Source organism: Phocoena sinus, chromosome 14 (genome assembly GCF_008692025.1).
Source record: "Phocoena sinus isolate mPhoSin1 chromosome 14, mPhoSin1.pri, whole genome shotgun sequence".
Taxonomy (NCBI): domain Eukaryota; kingdom Metazoa; phylum Chordata; class Mammalia; order Artiodactyla; family Phocoenidae; genus Phocoena; species Phocoena sinus.
In genome coordinates, this window is record NC_045776.1 from 27726749 (window position 1) to 27751485 (window position 24737).

Consider the following 24737-nt stretch of genomic DNA (forward strand, 5'->3'; position numbering starts at 1 on the left):
CTCGGCCACTGTGATTTGGCTTTGTTACTGCAGCACGACCTAGGCCAGCCTTATTCATTTCTATATCCCCAAACACCTGGCCAACTGCTAGCACAAAATGATGCATAAGAAGTAATTCCTATCACTTTTTCTTGGCTGTGGAACTGGCCTCAAAGACCAAGCGGATGGTATAAGACACATCACCCGTGCCCTTCCCTGACGATACAGGACTCTTGATGGAGGTGCCCAAAGTATCCCTGCACAAAGAGGTACAAATGCCAACTCCACTGACCTCTTAACAACTCACACAGCCTCCTGGATGGATCCCAAGTTAACCATGAGCCGCCATCACCCCTTTGCTCTGGCGAAGGCTCCAGTGAGGAGCCTTGTAACCCACCACCCTGCTTATTAACTTGTGAAGATCCTTCAGCCTTCATGCCATCTCCCCGGAAAGCAGCAGAGAGGACCCCATGCTCACTGTAGGTGACTCCAATTTACCACTGCAGCGTCTGGAAACGTTGTGGAGGGAAGGAAGTCTGTTCCCATTGAAGGCCCATATCTCTGTGGCCCTTTTTCCAGCTCGCCTGGGTCCCAAGCATGCCTCCTCCCCCTCTCCCTGCCCCCAAAGACTGCAGGAGCTAAACCAATCAAGTGTGAGGATGGAAGGCAGCACCCTGCAGTCAGCCTGGCAACACTCGGGCAAATGGGAAATGGCCGGTGCTTTTGGCCAGTGCACATCCAGAGAAGAGGCAGGTGGTAGAGAGGTCAGGGCTGCAGCTGCTTTATCCATGGACACCCTTGGCCCAGACTTGCCCTCACACCTCCCAGAGTTTGGTCCTTAAGAACAGTGGATTCCACATGCTTTGAGATGATGGGTGTTTTGTTCCTTTTTCCCAGAGTTCCCAGCTGAAGGCTGTGCAGAGAGCCGATGGGGTAAGAGGAGGGCAGAGTGTGGGACAGTCACAGAGGAGACCCCAGGGGCCAGGGATACCGGGCTTCTCCTTGTTGCTGATTTGATGTTCCTGGGACCACAGGGTGGCACAGCCCAGACCCAGACTTGCCCTCTGGAATCCTTACTCCCAGCGAGGCCGGTGTGGATGCTATGCTTGTCCAAGTTTAGATGTCCCAGGGTCGCTCTGCAAGGAGGAGCCTGTAACACCGCTCACACCTGTAGACAGCTTTGTACTGCCCCAAGTCCCTTCACATCCACTACTTCCTCAGACCTTGACAGCCCGAAGCCAGCAGAGAAGACTGTTACTGTTGGTGTTCAACAGTGGACGAACAGAGACCCAAAGAATGGAAAAAAGTGCCTTGGTCCACACAGCAAGTCGGTGACAGAACGAGGATGGAGCCTGGGCCTGGAGACCCCTCTGACCAGGGTCCTGCCTCCTTTACTATAGTGTTCTAGGTAAGCAAAGGCAAGACGAGCTTTGCAGAAGTGTCACCTGGCCTCATGTGCGAGTGCAGGCACACACACACACACACACACACACACACACACACACACGCACACGCGCATGCGCGTAAAATGCTGCTGCGTTGACAGAAATATCTCTGGGACTCGGAGACAGAAGTCCACGTAGGAGACCTCTGAGCCTCTGTGAGTAGGGTCCTGACCTCAGGGCGCCGCCAGGCTAGGGCTTCCAAAGTGCCTGGGAGCCAGGAAGGGCCATCCCAGCCAAGCCACATGTTGGCTTTCATTCCTCATGGTGTCCAGGGGATGCCGGTGGCCAATGGGCTCCTCAAGGTGAACACACGGCTGCTGGTGGACCCTGAGGACTCATCTGGCCCAAATTTTCATAATTGGACTCCTGAGCTTGGGGCCTGTGGACAGGAGAAAGTTGGCTGACCACCCAAACAGGAGGGGTCTCTGACTGCCCAAACCACAGCCCAGGAAGGGGCGGAAGGAGGGACCAGAGGGGATTCGGGGGCCTGCATCCAACAAGGCCTGGAGATTAACCGAAGGTTGGAGGCAGGGCAGCGGCAGAACTTGCAGACCAGGGAGGGGACCACCTGGGTGACAGCATCCCAGAGTCTCTGTCTTCTCAAAGGGATCTCATCTGTGGCTTCAAAAACCATCTCTGGGGTCCTGACCTCCGGGCCGGGCCTCCTGCTAACCCTAACCGCTTTCCTGACTTCCGGGACATCCTTGTGGCCTCTCAAGCATAAACAGTCCACAGAGCTCGTGCGATCCTCACCACACACCACCCCCCATCTTCAGCTCAGTAGGTGGCACCCGGGGCGCCAGCTCCAGACCTGCTGGCTCCCTCCCTTGCTTGTGCTGCCCACTCTGGCCATCCCTGCCTCTGTCTGCCCCATCTCCCCGCCCTCTCTATTGCCATCTTCAGCCAAGAAACCTAGCCAGCTGCAGCCTTGGTCAACAGCCCTTAAAGGTCTCCTGGCCTCCACTCCTGTTCAGATGGGGCCACTCGTCTGCTTAAACCATTCGCTGACCTGTGCCTGGGTGGGAACGGCGCTACGGGAGTGCCCAGGCTTGTCTAAAGGGTCCTAGAGAAGGCTTTCATCCCCCGCCTGCCTCCCCCAAGCATCTCGGACAAGGTCTTGGAATTGGATGCTTTCGTCTCCTACACAGGCCTTCACTTGGACAGACACCAAGAGGGGGGCAGGGTCAATGCTTCCTAGCTGAGTCTGTGAGCCCTCAACCAAGCCCTCAGAACCTCTAATGACATTTTGCTTGCAAAGCCTTCAGCAGGGTGTCTGGGAGAATGATTGCCTAATGGTGGCTTTTGTGTGGATCTGTTCTAGAATGCTGGGCACTATGAGAGGAAATGCAGCCTCCAGGGATCACAGCTAGGTGCAGAGATAAGGCAGACCCAGAAAAATGACCCTTCAGCACCACGGACACCAGGCAGCTGGTCCGGAAGATAGGCCAGTGTGAGGCCCACAGTCAGTGCTGGGAACGTGGGGAGCAGGTCAGCGTGGCCCGGTCTGGCTGCCAGGCTTGGTGGACTAAAGTAGGGGGGAAGGCTGCAGGGAGGGCCTGGACCCTGATCAGGGCTGGGACCCCAGCCCCAGCCCTTTGCCCATTCTTCCTTCTCAGGCTGCCCTCCATGAGGAGCCTGCACCCCTTGGCCAGGGGTGGACTACAGGGGGGCAGGGTGGGGGTGGGCGAGCTTACTTACCGCGGTGAGGCGTCCTGGGTGACTGGGTACTCTGTGTGAGGGACAGAGAGAGAGGAGGCATGAATCTCCATGGTAGCCTCTGGGCTACAAGCCCCGCTGTCCAGCCCGCCCCACTGAGGAGAGTGGTCTGGAGGGAACAGCTAGCCAGCAGGATGCGAAGAAGTGACCTGAAAGATGATGAATTACCGGGGAGGACAGGGAGTGAGGAGCCGACTTAGCAGGAAGACCTGCTTCTCTGAGGCCCCTGAAGCACAGAACACTTGGTGGGTTTGAAGACGCTGCCGGAAAGCCAGTGTGGCCCCAGCAAAGATGGTAGCCAGAGCAACTGTGACAAATTTTGGATTTCATCCCAGGAGAGTTTGAGGCTGGTGCTACTCACCTGGGTGGTCTGAGAGGCTCTGGGAAGTCTCCTCTCTGGGGCCTAGAGCAAATTTCCCATCCAGCTTAGTGACAGTAGGGAGGGGTGACGGCAGCTTTCTGAAGACGGCCTGCTAGTTCGAGCTTCCACTCTTTTATACGTGCTGTTCCGTCTGCTAGGAGTACTATTAGCTCCTTGTTTTCCTAGCTCACACCTGCTTATAGCTTTCGATTTAGCCTCCCCTTACTTGTGTAAAGCTTTCCCTCCCAGCCCCCATCTGGATGCCCCATCAGAGAGAGGCCCACACTCTCTGGGCTTCCGTAGTACGTGGGCTGGTAGCACTCTATGCAGACTGCAATTATCTGCTGACTCCTCAGCACACATTCATCAGGGAACCGTGTCCTATTCATCTCTGTATTCCCAGCACCTATGCCGATTATCTGCTGACTCCTGAGCACACACCCAGCAGGGAGCCATGTCCTATTCATCTCTGTATTCCCAGCACCTTGCAGCACATAGTAGCTGCTCAGGTTGCTTGTTGTGACCGAATGAAATGGTACTATTTGGGAAAGCCTGTGCCTGGTCGGAACCCTTCCGGATGAGTCATTAATGGGGTGCTGGTAAAGAGATGGGCTCAGAGCTATATCGTCTGGGTCTACATCTCTCTGACTCTAGGCTAGAGGTAAGTTCCCTAACCTCTCTGGCCTCAGCTTCCTGATTGTAAAATGGGCTCACGCTGGTTCCCACCTCCTGGGCTTGATGCAGGGAGAGGAAAGTGAGATGATGCACAGGTGCATAAGTGATGTTCTGCTTGTGTCATGCCAGGTGGTCAGCCTGGAGGAGAGCCCCGGCCGCCCCTCGCACCCATCCTGGCCTGGGGCGCACCCACCTAGGCGGCGGCGGGCTACGGCGCGGGCGGCCAGAACGCTGAGCAGCAGAAGCACCTTGAGGCCAAGCGCGCCGAGCGGGAGGGCGATTGCTGAGGCCCTGGAGGCACCGTGGAAACGGAACAAGTAGACACTGGCTTCGGCGCGGCCCAGGCTGTTGGAGGCCGCACACGTGTAGCGGCCGTCGTGGGCCAGCGCGGGCAGCTCGGCGGTCACCTGATGGCCGTGATCTTGACCTGGGCTCGGCACAGAGGCCGAGCCGTTGCCCAGCGCTGGGCCGGACCAGGCGAGGGTGGGTGGCGGCTCCCCTTCAGCCGTGCAGAGCGCGTGGAAGGCGTGCGCCGGGCCGGGTAGCACCGAGATGTTGACGATCCGTGGGGCGGCTGCGGGCGACGGCCCAGGAGGAGCGGGAGGAAGCGAAGTGCGGTCAGAGCAGCGGCAGGCAAAGGGCAAGGCAAGCGCAAGGGGCAGCCTCCCCATCCCCTTGGCCCAGAGCGTTGGAGAAGGGAGGCAGGGGGGAGCAGGTGATACGGAGAGGAAGGAAGAGGCACTCGGCGCCACTATGCCTGGGTCCCAGTACCGGTGTGACCTTAGGCAAGTTATTCTGCCGCTCTGTGCCTTAGTTTCTTCACATGTAAAATGGGGATCACTTACATTACGGGGCTGTTGAGAAGATTCGACAAGTGGGGTGCCTGGGCAAGTGCTCGCTAAACATCGTTACTATTGCGGTAGCACACGACTGGGGGCAGTCTGCTGGAGTGATTTCAAGGGCACCTCTCACTCCCAGACAGCCTCACCAGGACTTAGACTTGAGACGATTCACTGAATTGTTGGGACTGTGGGACTGGGGCGGACAAGGGCAAAGAAACTGAAATGCACTCAGAGAGGCGGCCCAGCCAGCCCAAGGGCACATGGGAGGTTCTTGGCAGCGTCAAACTCAACCCAGAACGCCTGGGTCCCCCACAGGGGGGCTCCGGGATTTTTACAAAGCTCCTTAGGTCATTCCAATGCTCAGCCAGGGTTGAGAACCACGGCTCTAGGATCCTGATTCCCATATCTTTATACCACAGGGTCTAGAGAAGTGCCGGGCACTTGGTGGGCTCCCTGTGCACCCCCTCTGTGCACACAGCCCACTGCAGTCCTTGCCATATTTAAGGTGACCGTTCCTTGTTTTTCTCCCCCCTAGTCTGAGAGCTGTTCGGGCATATTCACTCTCTACGAGCTTCATTACAAGGCCCAACCCAGGCCGCCCCCAGCCCTTCCTGGGGCCAGGATTCGGCGGCATTTTTTAACAACTTCCCGGGTGGCCCGTAGCCATCGCCAGGTGTGAGACCCCCTGCTCTAGAGAAAGGGGTGTGCCTGTTGTACCCCTTCCCATCCCAGCACAGAGCCCGCACCTAGGGAGTCCTCGGACGCGGCGGGGAGGCGGGCGGCGCGCTCACCGGTCACGCGGAGCCGGACGCCGTGGCGGCTCTCGTAGCGCTCGTGGACGTCGCCGGCAAACTCGACGCGGCAGAAGTAGCGGCCGTCGTCGGCCAGCGCTAGGCGCTCGACGCGCAGCGACAGGTCGTTGCGGCGCGGGTTGCCGAGCAGCCGGAAGCGGCCGTGCAGGCTGAGCGCCGTCTGGCAGAGCTCACTGCTCCGCGCCGCCGCGCACCGGAACACCGGAGGGCCCGTGTATGGCTCGCCCGCGCGCCAGATGGCCGTGAGCGGCCCGTCGTAGTGGCGGTGCGGGTGTGTGAAGGTGCAGGGCAGCACTGCCGCCTCGCCCGCCGCCGCACTCACCTCGGCCGGCAACTTCATGGACCAGCGCTGCGCCGGCGCACCTGCGGGCGGGCGGGCGAGAGGCAGGGGACATGCGGCAACCCTGCCCGTGCCCTCGGGGGGCCTGGAAACCTCAGGACTTGGGAAACGCCCTCCCTGCCCTCGGGGGTGGGGGGAGTCTGGAAAACCACCGCAGGACTCGAGAAGCATCTCTTGGGACTTTGCCGTGACTTTGTAGGTGCCTGGACTCTCCCCCCATTTCCCTGGGACTATTTGCCTCACTCAGGGTGGTCCCACCTCACTTACAGGCCCAGTGACCCCAACCTCTTTCCCATCAAAACTTGCCCTGGGGCTTCCCTGGTGGCGCAGTGGTTGAGTCCGCCAGCCGATGCAGGGGACACGGGTTCGTGCCCCGGTCCGGGAAGATCCCACATGCCGCGGAGCGGCTAAGGCCCGTGAGCCATGGCCGCTGAGCCTGCGCATCCGGAGCCTGTGCTCCACAACGGGAGAGGCCACAACAGTGAGAGGCCAGTGTACCGCAAAAAAAAAAAAAAAAAAAAAACTTGCCCTGCTGCAGAAAAGCCCTGGGATCCCATGGTTACAGTACAGTCCCAAGACCACCCCCCCACCCCTGCCCCAGATGGCGACAATAATAAAGGCACTTACTGTGCAGCTCTGTGTTGAGCAAGTTCCTGGTGGTATCTCTTTTAGTTCTCACAAATGATCCTAGAGGTAAGCAGAGTTTTTTCCGGGTTACATGTTATAAACCGAGGCACAGAGAGTTTGAGGCCTGAGGTCACACAGCTAGGATGAGGCAAAGCTGATGTTCAACCTCAGGACTGCCTGACCTCACTGTGGCACTCTAGTGCACTAGGGCATGGAAACTTGGGGCTTATCCAAGCAGAGCAACACTCCCATTGACAGAGGGGAAACTGAGGCCTTGGGAGGCGGTGGTATGTTTTGAAGCTCGTGTGTTGAATTGGTGGCTGAGATTCCTCTACAGTCAACCCAAGTGGGTTTCCCAAAAGGCCAGTGCCCAGACAGGGAGCTGAGGGAGGGGTGGACCGTTATGTTGCCTCCTTGCTTTGCACAAGTGCCTCCGGGCTCAACTTTCCTCACCTCCCATGTTGTGAGGCTCTGAAGTATGGTGGAGCTAAGGTCTGGAAGCTGCACTCTGCCTGCAGCTTACGGAGGGCTAGAGAGTCACTGCCTGTCTTCTTGCAGATGTGTGCTTCTATGGGGGTGGGGTGAACGGGGTGGGTGGATGGGTGTCAGTGCTGGGAGGATCAGGTCAGGGGGCCTGGGAGCCTCCTCCAGAAGGGAGGGACAGGCTTAGCCTCTAGTGCCCAGGTACAGTTCAGGAAAGGGATCTTTACAGGGAATAATATACCAGCCCCTATATTTCCAAAGGGCTTTGCAATTCACCAGGTTCTTTCACGTGCTTCACATCACATGACTCCAAGTCCAGTGTTCTTTGCTCTGTGGGGTAGCCACACTTGTTTCTTGGGCAGGAATCTCCGCAGCCCACAGCTGGCAGACCATCCTCCAGGGAACCCATACCATCTATGAGTAATGTACAGGTCAAGGCATTCCTTCTGCTCAGAACCAATGTTTCCTGCCCCTCACGTGACGGCCCATCGCGCTTTGGAGCCTTCGCCTTCCTTCCCTGTGACGGCCCTCCCGGGATCCCATCATGGCTATCCTGGACCCAGTAAGCCTTCCCTTCTCTGGCAGAGGTCCTAGTCCTTCACCTGCCCCTCTCCATCCTCACTACCCGCTTGGTACTTTCCTTGCAGTATAGTGTCCTGACCCCGGGGGCTCCAGGTGTGTGTTCCAGGCCAGGTAGAGTGGGGTATGAATCGGGTTGTGTGAGCTGTGCCTCATAGAAAACCTCAATTTGGGATCGTGCCACGCTTGCAATGAAATAAAACCACAAGGTGTTTTTTTTTTTTTTTTCCACACAGTCTGCTTCTAAGCCAAATCTCCTTTCTTCTGGACAAGTGGAAGTATGCTTTTGAACCCAAGCAGGGGACTTGACATATTTCCCTAGTAAGAGCTCATTTGTTCAGTTGTTAATAATCAAAGGGCCTAGTTCCAAATTTGAGAAACCCTTCCTGAAGGTTTTTCTCGTTCAGTCAGTACTTCTAGCTGCAGAAATCATCTCCCAGTCTCGAGGCTCAGCCCCTGCCTCAGTTTTCCTGCGTTCCCACCCTCTGTGACCTCAGCCTCCTCTGACCTCCTGCATTTTTCAGGCATCACAGAGCCAGGCACTGACTCCCCAGGGATTGTTTACTGTTGTGCATTCATCAATTGGCCATCATTGATCGGACACATTCCCCACTGGAAGCCAGGCACTGGGATTAGAGCCAGGGCTACAAAGAGCAAGAGAATAATTTATCAGCCTGTTGGAGCTCACAGCTCAGTGAGGGTGACAGATCTGGGAACCCGTAGTTACGCTAAAGCCTGCCAGGTGCTCTAATGAGGGACATGAACAATGTTCCCTCTGTCTGAACACGGTTCCTGGCCCCTTTCACTCACCAGCTCCCTCCTAGTCGTCCCCGGGCCTCAGCTGAGTCATCCTACAGCGGGAGGCCTTCACTGAGCCCTAAGCCTGGGTCTGGCACCCCTTCCCCGTGCCCCAGGGCTGGCAGAAGTGCTTCCTCTGTATGGGCATTGCCTGTTCAACCGTATGTCTCGTCCAGGCACCCGGAAGCTCTGGGAGGGCAGGGAACATGTGTGGGGGTCATACTTGTGCAGCTGTTGCCTAGCACGTGCCTGCCACATAGTAGTTGACGTTGAATTGCTGAGAGCGAGCAGAAGGGAGGGTGCCCGGGCTGGCAGGAAGGCTTCCCCTCGGAGCGTAACTGAGCAGGACCCTATGAGGTCTTCCCGGAACAGATCCCCACCCATGTCCTCCGCCTGCCTTTCGTCTGTAGAAAAACCGTAGTCAAAGAATCAATTTAATCAGAAAAGTGAGAAAATGCAGAAAGAAAGGAAAACAGTCAAGCAACACAGAATAATTATACTTCAGCCAGGAAACAAATTCAAGGACCTCTAGTTCTTCCTCAAAGACCATAGGTAGTATTCTGAGCCAAGTCCTTCCAGCTGTTTTGCAGATACTGAAACTGCCACCAGGTGGGAGAAGTTAACTTATGCTGCCCACAAGCAGGGAGACCCCAGACCAGCTGGAAGGTCGATGATGCTGACTCCTGATGACCTCACCACCAGCCAATCAGAAGAGTGTCCACGAGCTGATCCTTGAACACTGCTCCTTGAACACTGTAAGACTCCTCACTAGCCCCTCCAGGGCGGGACACACAGTTTTGAGGGCATTAGCCCACTGTGGCCCCCTTTGCCTGGCAAAGCAATAATGCTATTTCTTTCTACTTCACTCAAAACCCTGTCTCCTAGAGCAGAGCCCCCCAGGGAGGTTTAATCCGGCACCAGTGAACAGAGGCTGAATTTCGACAATAGGTGGGTCATGTTCAGACCTTGTCCCTGGACTCTGCTGCTCAAGGATGACAGCCTAGATTGGGAGCATCTGATGTGTGGTACAGATGACAGGTCAGGGCCCTTCCCTCCCTGGCTGGGTTCTGCTCTGGGAGGAGAGAGGGTGCACAGAGGCCCTTTCACCAAGTGTGACGGTCTTGGCCCCCATTAGGGGGAGATTTGTGTTTCCTGTTTGTCTGCTGCATATGGTATTCCAAGACGTGGGCACCTGGACTCGCTTTTACACAGAGACCTTTGCTTGAGTTCACCCAGGGGACTTGAGGTGAATGTGGGGAGTCCCAATAGGAATTACCCAGGGAGCAAATGCATGTGCTTTGGTAGGAATCCAAGCTCCCCAGCCTCCTGGGACATTTACTATTCCCTCTGGTAGCTCCTGCATGTCTCTTAGGACAGGGCAGGGATAGCCCCCGAACTGGAACCACAGCTCCTTTTGATAGGGTCTCTACTCTTCCTGCTTCATGTCTATCAACCTCCGGGGGTCAACAGGAGGCCCACATTCTTCCCCTTGTCCGAAATTCCTCCTCTCAATGGTGGGCCACTGGGCACGGTGAAGAGCATTCCAGCTTTGGTACGGCTGGACATGGGTGACATTCTCACTTGTATCAAGCACCCAGTCTGTGCCTGGCACTCTTCTAGACCCATCCATTTACAGGGAGATCTTTGGGCGAGTTGCTTAATGTCCCAGGTCTCAGGCTCCTCTGCCGCAGAACGGGGTACATAGTACTTTCCTCATAGGATTGAGGATTGAGGATGGAATGAAGTCACATGTGAAGGTCAACCGGACAGTGCTGACACTCAGCAAATGCTCAATGATGTTAGTTCCCTCCTTCACTGGCCGTGCAAAGAGAGTGGGACCAGGAGGGAGCATGGGGGTGGTGCTAACCAGTGGTGGGGAAGGAGAAGGGCTCTGGACGGACAGCTCAAGGCCATACGGGGTGGGGGTGGGGCGGGTCAGGAAATTGATGCCGGAAACTGCACCATCCGTGGCTCAACTTGGCACCTTAGACCACACGTCATGCAATAGTGCAGGCCTTGCCCTTAACTCACCTGAAAGCTAGTCATTGACTCATGTACTTATTCACTCAATAGATGTTTATTGAGGGTCTGTCTTGTGCTCGATACTGTGTTGAGTGTTGGGGATACAGCTATGGTGACAATCAGTGGCTGCCTCAGTGTGTTTACAGCCTGTCCGTTGCGCAGCCATTGTTTGTTTTTCATTTATACGTGATTCTAACGAGTTTGTTTAAGTAGCTTCCCAGATTTGGGAAATACAGGTTGAAAAGCTAGAAAGTGTCTTCTGTTTGTAGTCCATTGAAAGCAGCAAGGGGTGATATAATCAGCATTCAGTCAGGGAGGCAGTTTCAGTAAAAATAAAGTGACGATCAGGACAGAAATGATAAAAGTACAGCGCAAAAGGGACCCTTTAGAGGAGGGGTAAGTGCAGAGGGCCTTGAGGCATCATGACACTGCAGCAGGCTAGTGAAACATTGCTCGCGGGGATGACCTGAGTCACCTTGGAAAGGTTCATTGCCATGAGAGGCGTGCCCCTCGCATGGGGTCTCAGGCGTCTGTCTGGGGTTGTAGCCCTGGCTAGACGGGCCCTGACTTTGTGACCATGAGTCCGCATAGCTCTCTGGCCTCAGTGGGCTCATCTTGTCAGATGATGCCTCTAGACGCTTACTAAGGAGAATTTTAAACCTAAAAGTCTGTGTCCAAAAATGATATGTGGATAAAAATGACAAGGAAGCCTGGCAAGCATTTGAGAAATATGTCAATATAAAATTAACTGAGAGGCTTTTAGGTACTTAAAGTAAGCCATTGGCTGTTGAGAAAACTCAGCTACGCGGAAAGAGGCATCCACTCTTGATGGTCCTGTGCAGCCGTTTACTAAACTCTCCACATCGCTCCCTCGTGCCCTCTGTGGTGATGATGCACCTTGAGGGAGGGCTGGGGCTGTAGCACTGGGTACCAGCTTCCACGTAGTCATAATCACGAGTCAACGGAGGGGTAGTTAACTCACCCTGGACCTATTATCCCAAAGCCCTGTGCCAGTGGCGTCAGGGTGGGACGAGAACTCGGCAGTAGAAACATCTGCAGAACCTGGATGGGCAGAAGTGGCATCTGGATGGATCAGAAATAGAGGCCTTGGTTTTGCCTGCAGCTAAACCAGATTCCCACCAGTTCCTTGGTGAGGAAGGAGGCAGGGATGTGCATGGGAGCCTCTCTGTAGCTCATGTGCAGTGCGTTCTGTGTGATCGCATTTATGTTAACTAGCGAGAAAACTGTTTATGATTTTGTATCTGAGCATACGGCAGCCACTGTCCATGGACCACAGATAGGAAAGCAAGCCAGTGGTGGCAGCTGTGATGGGATAATGGCCAATGGGGGTGTCCTCAGGGAGTGGTGCTTTAACAAGAATTAGGTCTGCTGGGGTGGGATTTTTGTGACAGGTTTCTGGAGGAAACAAGCATGGACATTGAGGGGGAGAAGGATGATGCCAGGCAGGTGCTCACCACGGACAGACGATGCCTCGTGGAGGGCTAGACTTGTGGCCCTCAGAGGTGGAGCCCCTCAGAGATCTGCTCCCCACCCCCTAGGAGGGCTGACATTATCAGCTGACGCGCAGCCCGTCTGATGAGCCCAGCTGTCTGTAAGGGGCTACCCTCCTTGGGGATACCTGGACACGTTAGTAGGGGTGTTCTCAGCGAATGACTCCAGGGGTGGCTTCTTGGGCATTGTGGCGCCTGAAGGGTCAGGAGAGGGTGTTTTGGGGCAAAGACAGATGTTCATCTTGGCCACCGGACCTCCCCAGTTAGGTGTGTGGCTCGAGCTGGGCAGTTGCCTTTCATCCGATTCCCTCCCGCACCTCAGTTTGCTCTCAGTAATTCTTCCTTCTGGGCCTGCATATAGTCCAGACAGGTTATCAGGGGGCGAAAAAGTGAGAATGGGGCAGAGACCAGAGGGGAGAGGAGGAAGCGGAACCAGGAATTCCATCCATCGGTGTGAAGCAGACCCCACAGGCTCCAGGGAGCTGGGAGACGCAAGTCAGTGAAAGGCCTGATTGTTCCCCTTCTGCCCTCGGGTTGTCCTGTTTCTCCTTTAACCCTTGCCTCTCTGGCCACTTGGTTGTGGAGCTGGCCCCTGTCGCCTGGGCTGACAGAGATGCAGAGCTGAGGGTGGAGCCTGCCCCGGGGCAGTGTCTGCGCAGTGCGCTGCTCTTGGGAGTTCTGATTCCACCTGTCCCTGCCGTGCTCTAGCTCCCTGCACCCCTCCTCCTCCCGGGTAGGACTTCTGGGTCCCAGCTGCTGGCCGCAGGAGTCAGCAGGGGCAGAAGTGTCCCGGCTCGTTCAGCCTCCATTTCCTTTTGGGCCCACGGCAGCAGTCCCTGAACTTTCCCCGTGTCCCAGATAAGCGCCCCATGTCCTTGGGTGACTGCTGTGAATTGTCTTGCCTCCTCAGTTTGTTTTTTTGCAGTGGTTCAGAGCTAGCCAAGTAAGTTCCTCTGAGCCCCAAGCTTTGCACCAGGCTCACCACCCACTGCACGTAGGTGTAGGCGATGGCAAGGGCTGGGCTGGCACTCAGGAGACTCCAGTTCATATCCAGCCTGTGACACCCAGAAGTGCCCTGACCTCGCCGAGCCTCCCTGAAACAGGGAAAAGGGCCCCCACTTTGCAGGGCTGTGGGGAAGAGTAAATGAGCTGGGCGTTAAAAGCCAGGCACGACAGTCCTCGAGGATGACAGCTTCTGTGATTGCTGCGCCAGCTCATCAGAGATGTGGGGACCAAGGTCACTAAGTGGCCAGAGTTCCCAGACTACTGCTCTTCCCACCACCCCTCACCTCCCGCTTTCTAAAAGCAGATCTGGGGGGAGACAGAAAGGAAAGACAAAAGAGAGTGTGAGGGCCCCTGGGAGATGAGGGGCTGCCCCAGGGTGCTGGGCAGGGGGGACGCCTGTGTGAGGGAGAAGTCATGGAAAGTGGAAGAGGGGGGTTTCCTGGATGAATTCCTCCACTTCACTTTTGCCAAAGGCCAGCCCTGGGCCCTGTGCTCAGAGGCGTGATAGGGATAGGACTGCGACCTGTGGCCACCTTGCTCTCAGGCCCCTTGGGCTCCGGCCGCTTCCAGGCCCGCTGCCACATGGAGAGGCTACAGAGGGATTTCAGGAAGAGGGACGCTGCTCACCCTAGTTTAAGAGCCCTTGGTCTCAGCGGTGAAGCAGCTGCCGGCCACGAGAAGAGGGGTCCCCTCGCCGACCCGGCTGCATAGCCCCCATGTGTGCCCACCTCCCCGGGGAGCCGTGGCACGCAGCTGGAGCGTTTGTGTGGTCTGGGTTTTGTACTTGAACATGTGACTGCTCCGGCTTCCTGTAAGTTTTTTTTTGTCTTTCACTGATTCATAGCTGCTGACTCTTAGCAGGAGAAATAAACCAAACGAAAACAAAAAAACCCCAAACCTAGTGTCCCTTGAAGTTATGTGACTTGAGCAACGTTTCATTACCATTTACTGCACAACCGCTGAGCGCCAGGACTGTGCTGGGGTCCTTCCGCCCATGATCTAATTCTCCTTCAAGCAGCCACGAGGTGATGGGGACCCGCATTTCCCGAGGCTCAGAGAAGTTAGGTAACCTGCTCAGGGCCACAGAGTTAGGAAATAGCAGAGCCAGGATTTACAGCCTTGTCTGACCTGTTCTCCTGTCTGCCCCAGGTGTGGGCAGGGTCACCTCTTCCAGCCCCACACTCTACGTGGGACCCAACCCGAAATCATCCAGAAAGATGGCTGAGTTAAGTCAACTTGGGAAAAGGAAACCCCTCCCCTATCAGCCCCCACCACAGGGCTCTGTGGGTGGCACAGTGGGCAGTATGGGGTCAGGAGGTGGTGGCGTGTTCCCGTCTTGAGCCACACACCCCCAAGTTCAAATCCCAGTCTCACCCTGCACCGCCCACTGAACCACTTTGTGCCTCAGTTTTCTCATCTGTGAAAAGGGAATATAATAGTTCTTTTCTCATAGGATTACGATGCTTACGTGAATTACTAATTCAATGCCCAGCACTTAATAAGAGCTCTGTAGGCACTTGCTGTTAGTATTCAATCCCAAACAGAACTCTACTCTGTGTTGAATGCTAGAGAGGAAGGATCAAAGGCCTGAGAAGTGGGAGTTTATAATCCAGTCATGGAGATAGGACCCCACCCAAGGAAGATTGACTAACAACTTGGAACACCATGATGTCAGTGCTGTCACCATGTGGCACGTGATGGCCAATGGCTGTGCACATGGAGGCCTGGATGCCAAGTCCAGGAACACAGTCATGAGGATGTCTCAGGCTGAGCGGGGTCGAGGAGCGGATTGGGGCCTGGACAGAGGGGCTCATGAGGGTTGTCTGTCATCATCCCAGTGGCCCTCAACTGCATCGTGCATAAGAATCACCCAAGATGGTTGAACATGCAGATTCCTGGGCCCCGCTCCTGACATATTCTGATTCTGCAGATCTGGGGTGGAGATGAAGAACCTGCTTTTTTTTTTTTTCTTGATGTGGACCATTTTTAAAGTCTTTATTGAATTTGTTACAATACTGCTTCTGTTTTAAGTTTTGGTTTTTTCCCCGCGAGGCATGTGGGGTCTTAGCTCCCCGACCAGGCATCGAACCCGCAATCCCTGCATTGGAAGGCAAAGACTTAACCACTGGACCACCAGGGAAGTCCCAGAACGTGTTAACAAATGCACGCCACTCCAGGGATTCTGATGCAGATGGTCCATGACCACCTTTTGAGAAATACTGTTCCCAGGGACACCGACTCCTTGAGCTAAGTGACCTTAAGTGAAGTGACATTGATACTTAAGCCTGCAGCAAAGGGCTCCCACTCACTTCTTGGGGTTCCTGCTGGACGGTCAGGGTGCCCTCGATCACTTGCCCTACTCCCCAAGTGAAGTCACCCCACCCTTACCCCAAACAGCCATGTGCTCTCCCCCCATTCCCGGGGCTGTGCCCGTTAAGAAGCAAAGCACTTGGATGACAACACCACCCCCAGTCTGTCAGAGCCTGCGCTGTCCTCCCCAGAGCTGGCCCGTTATGCCCCTAGATCCTCACAGCAAAGGCCTGGGCGGGAGGCCTTTCTACAGGTAGGGACACTGAGGCCCAGAGGAGTCCAGGCACTGCCTCAAGTCACCAGGATCCCAAGGCAAAGCCTGGACTTGAACTTCTGGCTTCTGTCACCACAGCCTCCCAAAGTGCAGCTCTCCCTTCCCCACAGGGCTGGAGGCCCTGGCAACCCAGCTGCCCCGAGCTCAGGGAGAGAAGACCGTACCTAAAATTTTGTGAGAATCTATTCTGTTCTGAAAATGCACCAGAGAGCAGAGTGGGAGACTCACCCATCAGGATGATGCACATCAAGGAGGCCAGGAGTTGGAAGGAACCTTCCATGCTGTGAGGTATGGAGCCACCAGGCAGCCCTGCACTTAGCCAGGCCACTGGTGAGACCCCTGCTTGGCGTGGGTGTGGAGGAAGGAAGGTGAGAGGGGGTGGGTGGTGTGCCCAGGTCTGCACCCCTGCCGGGCTCTGCGGATGATGGAGGAACTGGGGAGAGGCAGCCAGGCAGCTCTAAGTATGATTAGATGAGACCCGTGGGGTTTAGTCATGTGGAAAACCAAGAGAGGAACCACTCGGATGATTCTCCAGGATGGGAAACAGAGAAGTAGACAGGGAAGATGCAGGACCCTTTCCTGTGGCCGCTGTCCCTTTGAAAAATCTGCTGTTCTTTTGCTTCCTTCACTCTCTCTCTCCCTCCTCCCCTCTCCCTCCCTCCTTCTATCTTTCCTTCCCTCTCTCTTTCCCTTCCCACATGTTTAGTGTGCCAGGATGGGTTTTCATCCTGGTGAAGCTGTTTTACTGTGGCCATATAGGTTTTGAAGTGGTGATTATTGATGGAAGGAAAAAATCGTCTCCAAAATGTAATCATTATTGACAATGGTTACATTACCAAGCAGCATAAATGGGAAATAGTAAAATTATTAAGCAAATCAACCCAGACAAGCATGTCAAAATGCTCAGAACATCAAAATGCCAGATTAAAACATCCTGCTACAGGGGCAGAATCTCAGTATCTGTTGCAAGGAGATAATCGGGAAACTGAACAAAAAAGTGGCCAGTTGGGGGCTGGCAAGGATGAGCCAATCCTTGAGTAGGAGGAGGTGTTTTAGTTCAGATAAAGGTTAATCAACTGGGGAAAAAAAGCAATTCCCAAATATAATGGATTAAAAAAAAATAGAAGGTGACTTCTCTCCCATGTATTTGTCCCAAGGTGAGCTGTTTACACTGGCAGGTGGCCTTACTTCTCATGGTCATTCAGGGATCTAGGTCCCTTCATATCATCACTCTGCTAGCCTTTCCCCCAGGGGGTTGTTAATGCCTTCAAGGTTGAAGCTGGCTTGTTCAAGGTCTAGCTTGTGTGAAGGGGAAAGATAGAAACTCTAAGTCTTGTCTAAGGCTCGTCTTTTCTTTATCCAGGATCCAAAGATTGTACACATCACATCCACTCACATCCCATTGGCCCAAACTTAGTCATACAACCACACCTACTGCAAGGGAGGCCTGGAAATGTGGTAACCATATGGTCAAGTTAAAATTTTATTACCAGGGAAGAGGGAACAGATGTTGATGGATAGTTACCTATCTCTGCCACAGATATTTGCTATGACTCCAGAAGACTAAACTTTGCAGAATAATTTATTCCATAAACTCTAAAGTGTCATTGAAAGATGCACCTTTGTTTTATATACCACTAAGAGAGAAAAAAATTTCTAGCTTTTTATAAGATGCCACTGAGTGCAATATGTATCCTGATCTCAGAAATGTTAAAGTGTAAAAACAAGTACATCCTAGAATTGATGAATATAATTCATTTTTAGCTGTTTGTATTTTTTGATAATACAGTCTCAATAAGAAAAGGCCAGCCTATTTCCCTATGCTGAGAGGAGCCATAAGAAAGAGGCACATCTATGCTTAGGCCAAGGTTTTAGATGGAGGCCAGGCATACAGATGGTAGCAGGGATTGAAACGAGAGGCTCCTGTGGGGAGTGGGGCCTTTGTGAGAGTCTCTCCTTTGCCTTCCTCTTTGACTCTCTTGGCTAACCTCTGACCACCCGATATGTTCCCCTTCCATGGCCACTTGTCACTTCCTGTGTACCTCTTGTTTCCTTAACGTAAGGATCCAGCCAGAAAAATGAAACTCCTGCGAAGTGCTGAACATGGAGGGGGACTGGATATAGGTAGCTGGTAATACAGAAAATTGAAGGATGAAAGAGAAAATAGGAGATTCTGACATAGCCCAGATATTAGTAACTACAGGAAGTAGCTACCACTCCTAAGCTTGGGGGGGCCGGGTGGGGAGAAAGGAAGAGGTGAGGTTACTGAGCAGTCGGAGCTTAGAAGCAGGGCCCCTGCACAGCTGCTGGTCAGATGGATGAAGGGGGCACCGTGTGCCTGATGCTCAGACTACAGGCTGAGGAGCGGCAGAGACACGGCTGGCTGATGCTATACCTCTGAGGGGGTTCCGCAGGTTGGATTGCCAAAAGAAGCTGAAGGCTGGACCTAGAGATTTTGCAAGGCGCTGGAGCAATACTAACAGGAACTGGAAGCCCTCCTCCCATCTTCTAACCTCTCTCTAGTGCCTTCCATCAGCTAGCAAGTGTGTCTGAGAAATGTGGTTTGCAGAGTCCCAGCCTCAGCACCTAGAGCAGAGTGTAGAAATGTAGGCTTGAGGCCGAGAGCCGAGGTGTAAATACACAGTACTCAACTGGACTGTAAACCCTTCCTGGAAACCTTTCTTCCATATATCTGGGGCAGTGTCTAGCATAGCTCCTGGCACATGATATGGGTTCAAAATTATTTTAATTTGAGCTGTTGAAAGTACTGTTTAGTTAATTCAGGAATGAAAAAGGGACCTTACGAGAGAATTCACAGATGTTAAAAAAAAAAAAAAGGCAGGGACCTTGAAGATGGCGGAAGAGTAAGACGCGGAGATCGCCTTCCTCCCCACGGATACACCAGAAATACATCCACACGTGGAACAACTCCTACAGAACTCCTACTGAAGGCTGGCAGAAGACCTCAGACCTCCCAAAAGGCAAGAAACTCCCCACGTACCTGGGTAGGGCAAAAGAAAAAAAGAAAAAACAGAGATAAAAGAATAAGGACGGCACCTGCACCAGTGGGAGGGAGCTGTGAAGGAGGAAAAGTTTCCACACACTAGGAAGCCCCTCCGCGGGCGGAGACTGCGGGAGGCGGAGGGGGGAGTTTCGGGACCGCGGAGTAGTGCACAGCGACGGGTGCAGAGGGCAAAGCGGGGAGATTCCTGCACAAACGATCGGTGCCGACCAGCACTCACCAACCCGAGAGGCTTGTCTGCTCACCCGCCGGGGCGGGCCGGGCTGCGAGCTGAGGCTCGGATTTCGGTTTTGGACGGAGCTCAGGGAGAGGACTGGGGTTGGCGGCTTGAACATAGCCTGAAGGGGTTAGTGCACCACGACTAGCCGGGAGGGAGTTCGGGGAAAAGCCTGCACCTGCCGAAGAGGCAAGAGACTTTTTCTTCCCTGTTTGTTTCCTGGTGCGCGAGGAGAGGGGTTTAAGAGCGCTGCTTAAAGGATCTCCAGAGACGGGTGCGAGCCGCGGCTAAAAGCGCGAACCCCAGCGACGGGCGCGAGCCACGGCTGAAAGCGCAAACCCCAGAGACGGGCGCGAGCCGCGGCTAAAACCGCGGACCCCAGAGACGGGCGGGAGACGCTAAGGCTGCTGCTGCCGCCACCAAGGGGCCTGTGTGCGAGCACAGGTCACTCTCCACACCCCTCTTCCGCGGAGCCTGTGCAGCCCGCCACTGCCAGGTTCCCGGGATCCAGGGACAACTTCCCCGGGACAACGCACGGAGGGCCTCAGGCTGGTGAAACGTCACGCCGGCCTCTGCCGCAACGTCACGCCGCCTCTGCCGCCGCAGGCCCGCCCCGCACGCAGTGCCCCTCCTTCCCCCATCCCCCAACCCCCGGCCTGAGTGAGCCGGAGGCCCCGAATCAGCGGCTCCTTTAACCCCGTCCTGTCTGAGCAAAAAACAGACGCCCTCCAGCGAACTACACGCAGAGGCAGGGCCAAATCCAAACCTGAGCTCCTGTGAGCTGTGAGAACAAAGAATAGAAAGGGAAATCTCTCCCAGCAGCCACAGAAGCAGCGGATTAAAGCTCCACAATCAACTTGATATACCCTGCATCTGTGGAATACCTGAATAGACAAGGAATGATCCCAAATTGAAGAGGTGGAATTTAGGAGCGAGATCTATGATTTTTTTCCCTTTTCCTCTTTTTGTGAATGTGTACGTGTATGCTTCTGTGTGAGATCTTGTCTGTATACTCTTGCTTCCACCATTTGTCCTAGGGCTCTATCCGTCCATGGTTTTAAAAAAAATTTTTTTTTCTTAATAATTAATTTCAATTGTAATAAATTTATTATACTTTACCTTCGTTCTTTCTTTCTTTCCTTCCTTCCTTCCTTCCCTCCTTTAGACAACGAATCACCCCAAATTGAGGAGGTGGTATCTGAGAGCAAGATTTATGATTTTTTCCCCCTTTACCTCTTTTTGTGAAGGTGTATGTGTATGCTTCTGTGTAAGATTTTCTCTGTATAGCTTTGCTTCCAACATTTGTCCTAAGGTTCTATCCGTCCCTTTTTTTTTCTAAATATTTTTTAATTCAATAACTATATTATACTTTATTTTATTTTTACTGTATCTTCTTTCTTTCTGTCTTTTTTCCTTCTTTCCCTCCTTCCTTCCTTCCTCCCACCCTCCCTCCCTCCTTTCTTTCCTTCTTTGCTTCTTTCTTTCTTCCTTCCTTTCCTCCTTTCCCTCTTTCTTTCCTCATACTTCTACCAATTCTCTCTACTTTTTCTCCCTTTTATTCTGAGCCGTGTGGATGAAAGGCTCTTGGTGCTCCAGCCCAGGAGTCAGGGCTCTGCCTCTGAGGTAGGAGAGCCAACTTCAGGACACTGGTCAACAAGAGACCTCCCAGCTCCACATAATATTAAACGGTGGAAATCTCCCAGAGACCTCCATCTTAACACCAGCACCCAGCTTCACTCAACGACCAGCAAGCCACAGTGCTGGACAACCTATGCCAAACAACTAGCAAAACAGGAACACAACCCCACCCATTAGCACAGAGGCTGCCTAAAATCATAATAAGGCCACAGACACCCCAAAACACACCACCAGACGTGAACCTGCCCACTAGAGAGACAAGATCCAGCCTCATCCAGCACAACACAGGCACTAGTCCCCTCCACCAGGAAGCCTACACAACCCACTGAAACAACCTTAGCCACTGGAGACAGACATCAAAAACAACGGGAACTACGAACCTGCAGCCTGCAAAAAGGAGACCCCAAACACAGTAAGATAAGCAAAATGAGAAGACAGAAAAACACACAGCAGATGAAGGAGCAAGATAAAAACCCACCAGACCTAACAAATGAAGAGGAAATAGGCAATTTACCTGAAAAAGAATTCAGAATAATGATAGTAAGGATGATCCGAAATCTTGGAAGTAGAATGGACAAAATGCAAGAAACAGTTAACAAGGACCTACAAGAACTAAAGATGAAACAAGCAACGATGAACAATGCAATAAATGAAATTAAAAGTACTCTAGATAGGATCAATAGCAGAATAACTGAGGCAGAAGAACGGATAAGTGACCTGGAAGATAAAGTAGTGGAAATAACTACTGCAGAGCAGAATAAAGAAAAAAGAATGAAAAGAACTGAGGACAGTCTCAGAGACCTCTGGGACAACATTAAACGAACCAACATTCGAATTATAGGGGTTCCAGAAGAAGAAGAAAGAAAGGGACTGAGAAAATCTTTGAAGAGATTATAGTTGAAAGCTTCCCTAATATGGGAAAGGAAATAGTTAATCAAGTCCAGGAAGCACAGAGAGTCCCATACAGGATAAATACAAGGAGAAATATGCCAAAACACATATTAATCAAACTGTCAAAAATTAAATACAAAGAAAGCATATTAAAAGCAGCAAGGGAAAAACAACAAATAACACACAAGGGAATCCCCATAAGGTTAACAGCTGATCTCTCAGCAGAAACCCTACAAGCCAGAAGGGAGTGGCAGGACATACTGAAAGTGATGAAGGAGAAAAGCCTGCAACCATGACTACTCTACCCAGCAAGGATCTCATTCAGATTTGATGGAGAAATTAAAACCTTTACAGACAAGCAAAAGCTGAGAGAGTTCAGCACCACCAAACCAGCTTTACAACAAATGCTAAAGGAACTTCTCTAGACAAGAAACACAAGAGAAAGAAATGACCTATAGTAACGAACCCAAAATAATATAGAAAATGGGAATAGGAACATACATATCGATAATTACCTTAAATGTAAATGGACTAAATGCTCCCACCAAAAGACACAGATTGGCTGAATGGATACAAAAACAAGACCCTTATATATGCTGTCTACAAGAGACCCACTTCAGACCTAGAGACACATACAGACTGAAAGTAAGGGGATGGAAAAAGATATTCCATGCAAATGGAAACCAAAAGAAAGCTGGAGTAGCAATTCTCGTATCAGACAAAATAGACTTTAAAATAAGGACTATTAAAAGGGACAAAGTAGGACACTACATAATGATCAAGGGATCGATCCAAGAAGAAGATATAACAATTGTAAATATTTATGCACCCAACATAGGAGCACCTCAATACATAAGGCAAATACTAACAGCCATAAAAGGGGAGATCGACAGTAACACATTCATAGTAGGGGACTTTAACACCCCACTTCCACCCATGGACAGATCATCCAAAATGAAAATAAATAAGGAAACACAAGCTTTAAATGATACATTAAACAAGATGGACTTAATTGATATTTATAGGACACTCCATCCAAAAACAACAGAATACACATTTTTCTCAAGTGCTCATGGAACATTCTCCAGGATAGATCATATCTTGGGTCACAAATCAAGCCTTGGTAAATTTAAGAAAACTGAAATTGTATCAAGTATCTTTTCTGACCACAACGCCATGAGACTAGATATCAATTACAGGAAAAGATCTTTAAAAAATACAAACACATGGAGGCTAAACAATACACTACTTAATAATGAAGTGATCACTGAAGAAATCAAAGAGGAAATAAAAAAATACCTAGAAACAAATGACAATGGAGACACAACGAACCAAAACCTATGGGATGCAGCAAAAGCAGTTCTAAGGGGGAAGTTTATAGCAATACAAGCCCACCTTAAGAAGCAGGAAACATCTCGAATAAACAACTTAACCTTGCACCTCAAGCAATTAGAGAAAGAAGAACAAAAAAACCCCAAAGCTAGCAGAAGGAAAGAAATCATAAAAATCAGATCAGAAATAAATGAAAAAGAAATGAAGGAAACGATAGCAAAGATCAATAAAACTAAAAGCTGGTTCTTTGAGAAGATAAACAAAACAGATAAACCACTAGCCAGACTCATCAAGAAAAAAAGGGAGAAGACTCAAATCAGTAGAATTAGAAATGAAAAAGGAGAAGTAACAACTGACACTGCAGAAATAAAAAAAATCATGAGAGATTACTACAAGCAACTCTATGCCAATAAAAAGGACAATCTGGAAGAAATGGACGAATTCTTAGAAATGCACAACCTGCCAAGACTGAATCAGGAAGAAATAGAAAATATGAACAGACCAATCACAAGCACTGAAATTGAAACTGTGATTAAAAACCTTCCAACAAACAAAAGCCCAGGACCAGATGGCTTCACAGGTGAATTCTATCAAACGTTTAGAGAAGAGCTAACACCTATCCTTCTCGAACTCTTCCAAAATATAGCAGAGGGAGGAACACTCCCAAATTCCTTCTACGAGGCCACCATCACCTTGATACCAAAACCAGACAAGGATGTCACAAAGAAAGAAAACTACAGGCCAATATCACTGATGAACATAGATGCAATAATCCTCAACAAAATACTAGCAAACAGAATCCAACAGCACATTAAAAGGATCATACACCATGATCAAGTGGGGTTTATTCCAGGAATGCAAGGATTCTTCAATATACGCAAATCTATCAATGTGATAAACCATATTAACAAATTGAAGGAGAAAAACCATATGATCATCTCAATAGATGCAGAGAAAGCTTTCGACAAAATTCAACACCCATTTATGATAAAAACCCTCCAGAAAGTAGGCATAGAGGGAACTTTCCTCAACATAATAAGGGCCATATATGAGAAGCCCACAGCAGACATCATCCTCATTGGTGAAAAACTGAAAGCATTTCCACTAAGATCAGGAACAAGACAAGGTTGCCCACTCTCACCACTCTTATTCAACATAGTTTTGGAAGTTTTAGCCACAGCAATCAGAGAAGAAAAGGAAATAAAAGGAATCCAAATCGGAAAAGAAGAAGTAAAGCTGTCACTGTTTGCAGATGACATGATACTATACATAGAGAATCCTAAAGATGCTACCAGAAAACTACTAGAGCTAATCAATGAATTTGGTAAAGTAGCAGGATACAAAATTAATGCACAGAAATCTCTGGCATTCCTATATACTAATGATGAAAAATCTGAAAGTGAAATCAAGAAAGCACTCCCATTTACCATTGCAACAAAAAGAATAAAATATCTAGGAATAAACCTACCTAAGGAGACGAAAGACCTGTATGCAGAAAATTATAAGACACTGATGAAAGAAATTAAAGATGATACAAATAGATGGAGAGATATACCATGTTCTTGGTTGGGAAGAATCAACATTGTGAAAATGACTCTACTACCCAAAGCAATCTACAGATTGAATGCAATCCCTATCAAACTACCACTGGCATTTTTCACAGAACTAGAACAAAAAATTTCGCAATTTGTATGGAAACACAAAAGACCCTGAATAGCCAAAGCAATCTTGAGAACGAAAAAAGGAGCTGGAGGAATCAGGCTCCCTGACTTCAGACTATATTACAAAGCAACAGTAATCAAGGCAGTATGGTACTGGCACAAAAACAGAAAGATAGATCAGTGGAACAGGATAGAAA

The 24737-nt window shown here is 51.4% G+C and overlaps 1 protein-coding gene across 1 annotated transcript; it reads right to left on the minus strand.

Annotated features, from left to right (window-relative positions):
• Nucleotides 1–1721: 1721 nt before the first annotated feature.
• Nucleotides 1722–16059, minus strand: SIGLEC15 (sialic acid binding Ig like lectin 15). Its single transcript, XM_032603476.1, has 6 exons — nt 16008–16059; nt 6798–6857; nt 5810–6193; nt 4370–4750; nt 3123–3153; nt 1722–1803 (listed from the first exon to the last, which is right to left on the minus strand). Exons 1-6 carry the CDS (start codon nt 16057–16059, stop codon nt 1722–1724), a joined length of 990 nt encoding a protein of 329 aa, XP_032459367.1.
• Between the last annotated feature and the right edge of the window lie 8678 nt (nt 16060–24737).

What these genes read in the sequence shown, in the direction of transcription:
- SIGLEC15 (XM_032603476.1), bottom strand. Translation starts at nt 16,059, where the DNA reads ATGGAAGGTTCCTTCCAACTCCTGGCCTCCTTGATGTGCATCATCCTG. An exon ending in GATGTGCATCATCCTGATGG is followed by an intron (nt 6,858 to 16,007) that starts GTGAGTCTCCCA and finishes GCTTACCTCTAG; the next exon opens with GATCATTTGTGAGAACTAAA. An exon ending in CGTCCGGCTCCGCGTGACCG is followed by an intron (nt 4,751 to 5,809) that starts GTGAGCGCGCCG and finishes CGTCGCCCGCAG; the next exon opens with CCGCCCCACGGATCGTCAAC.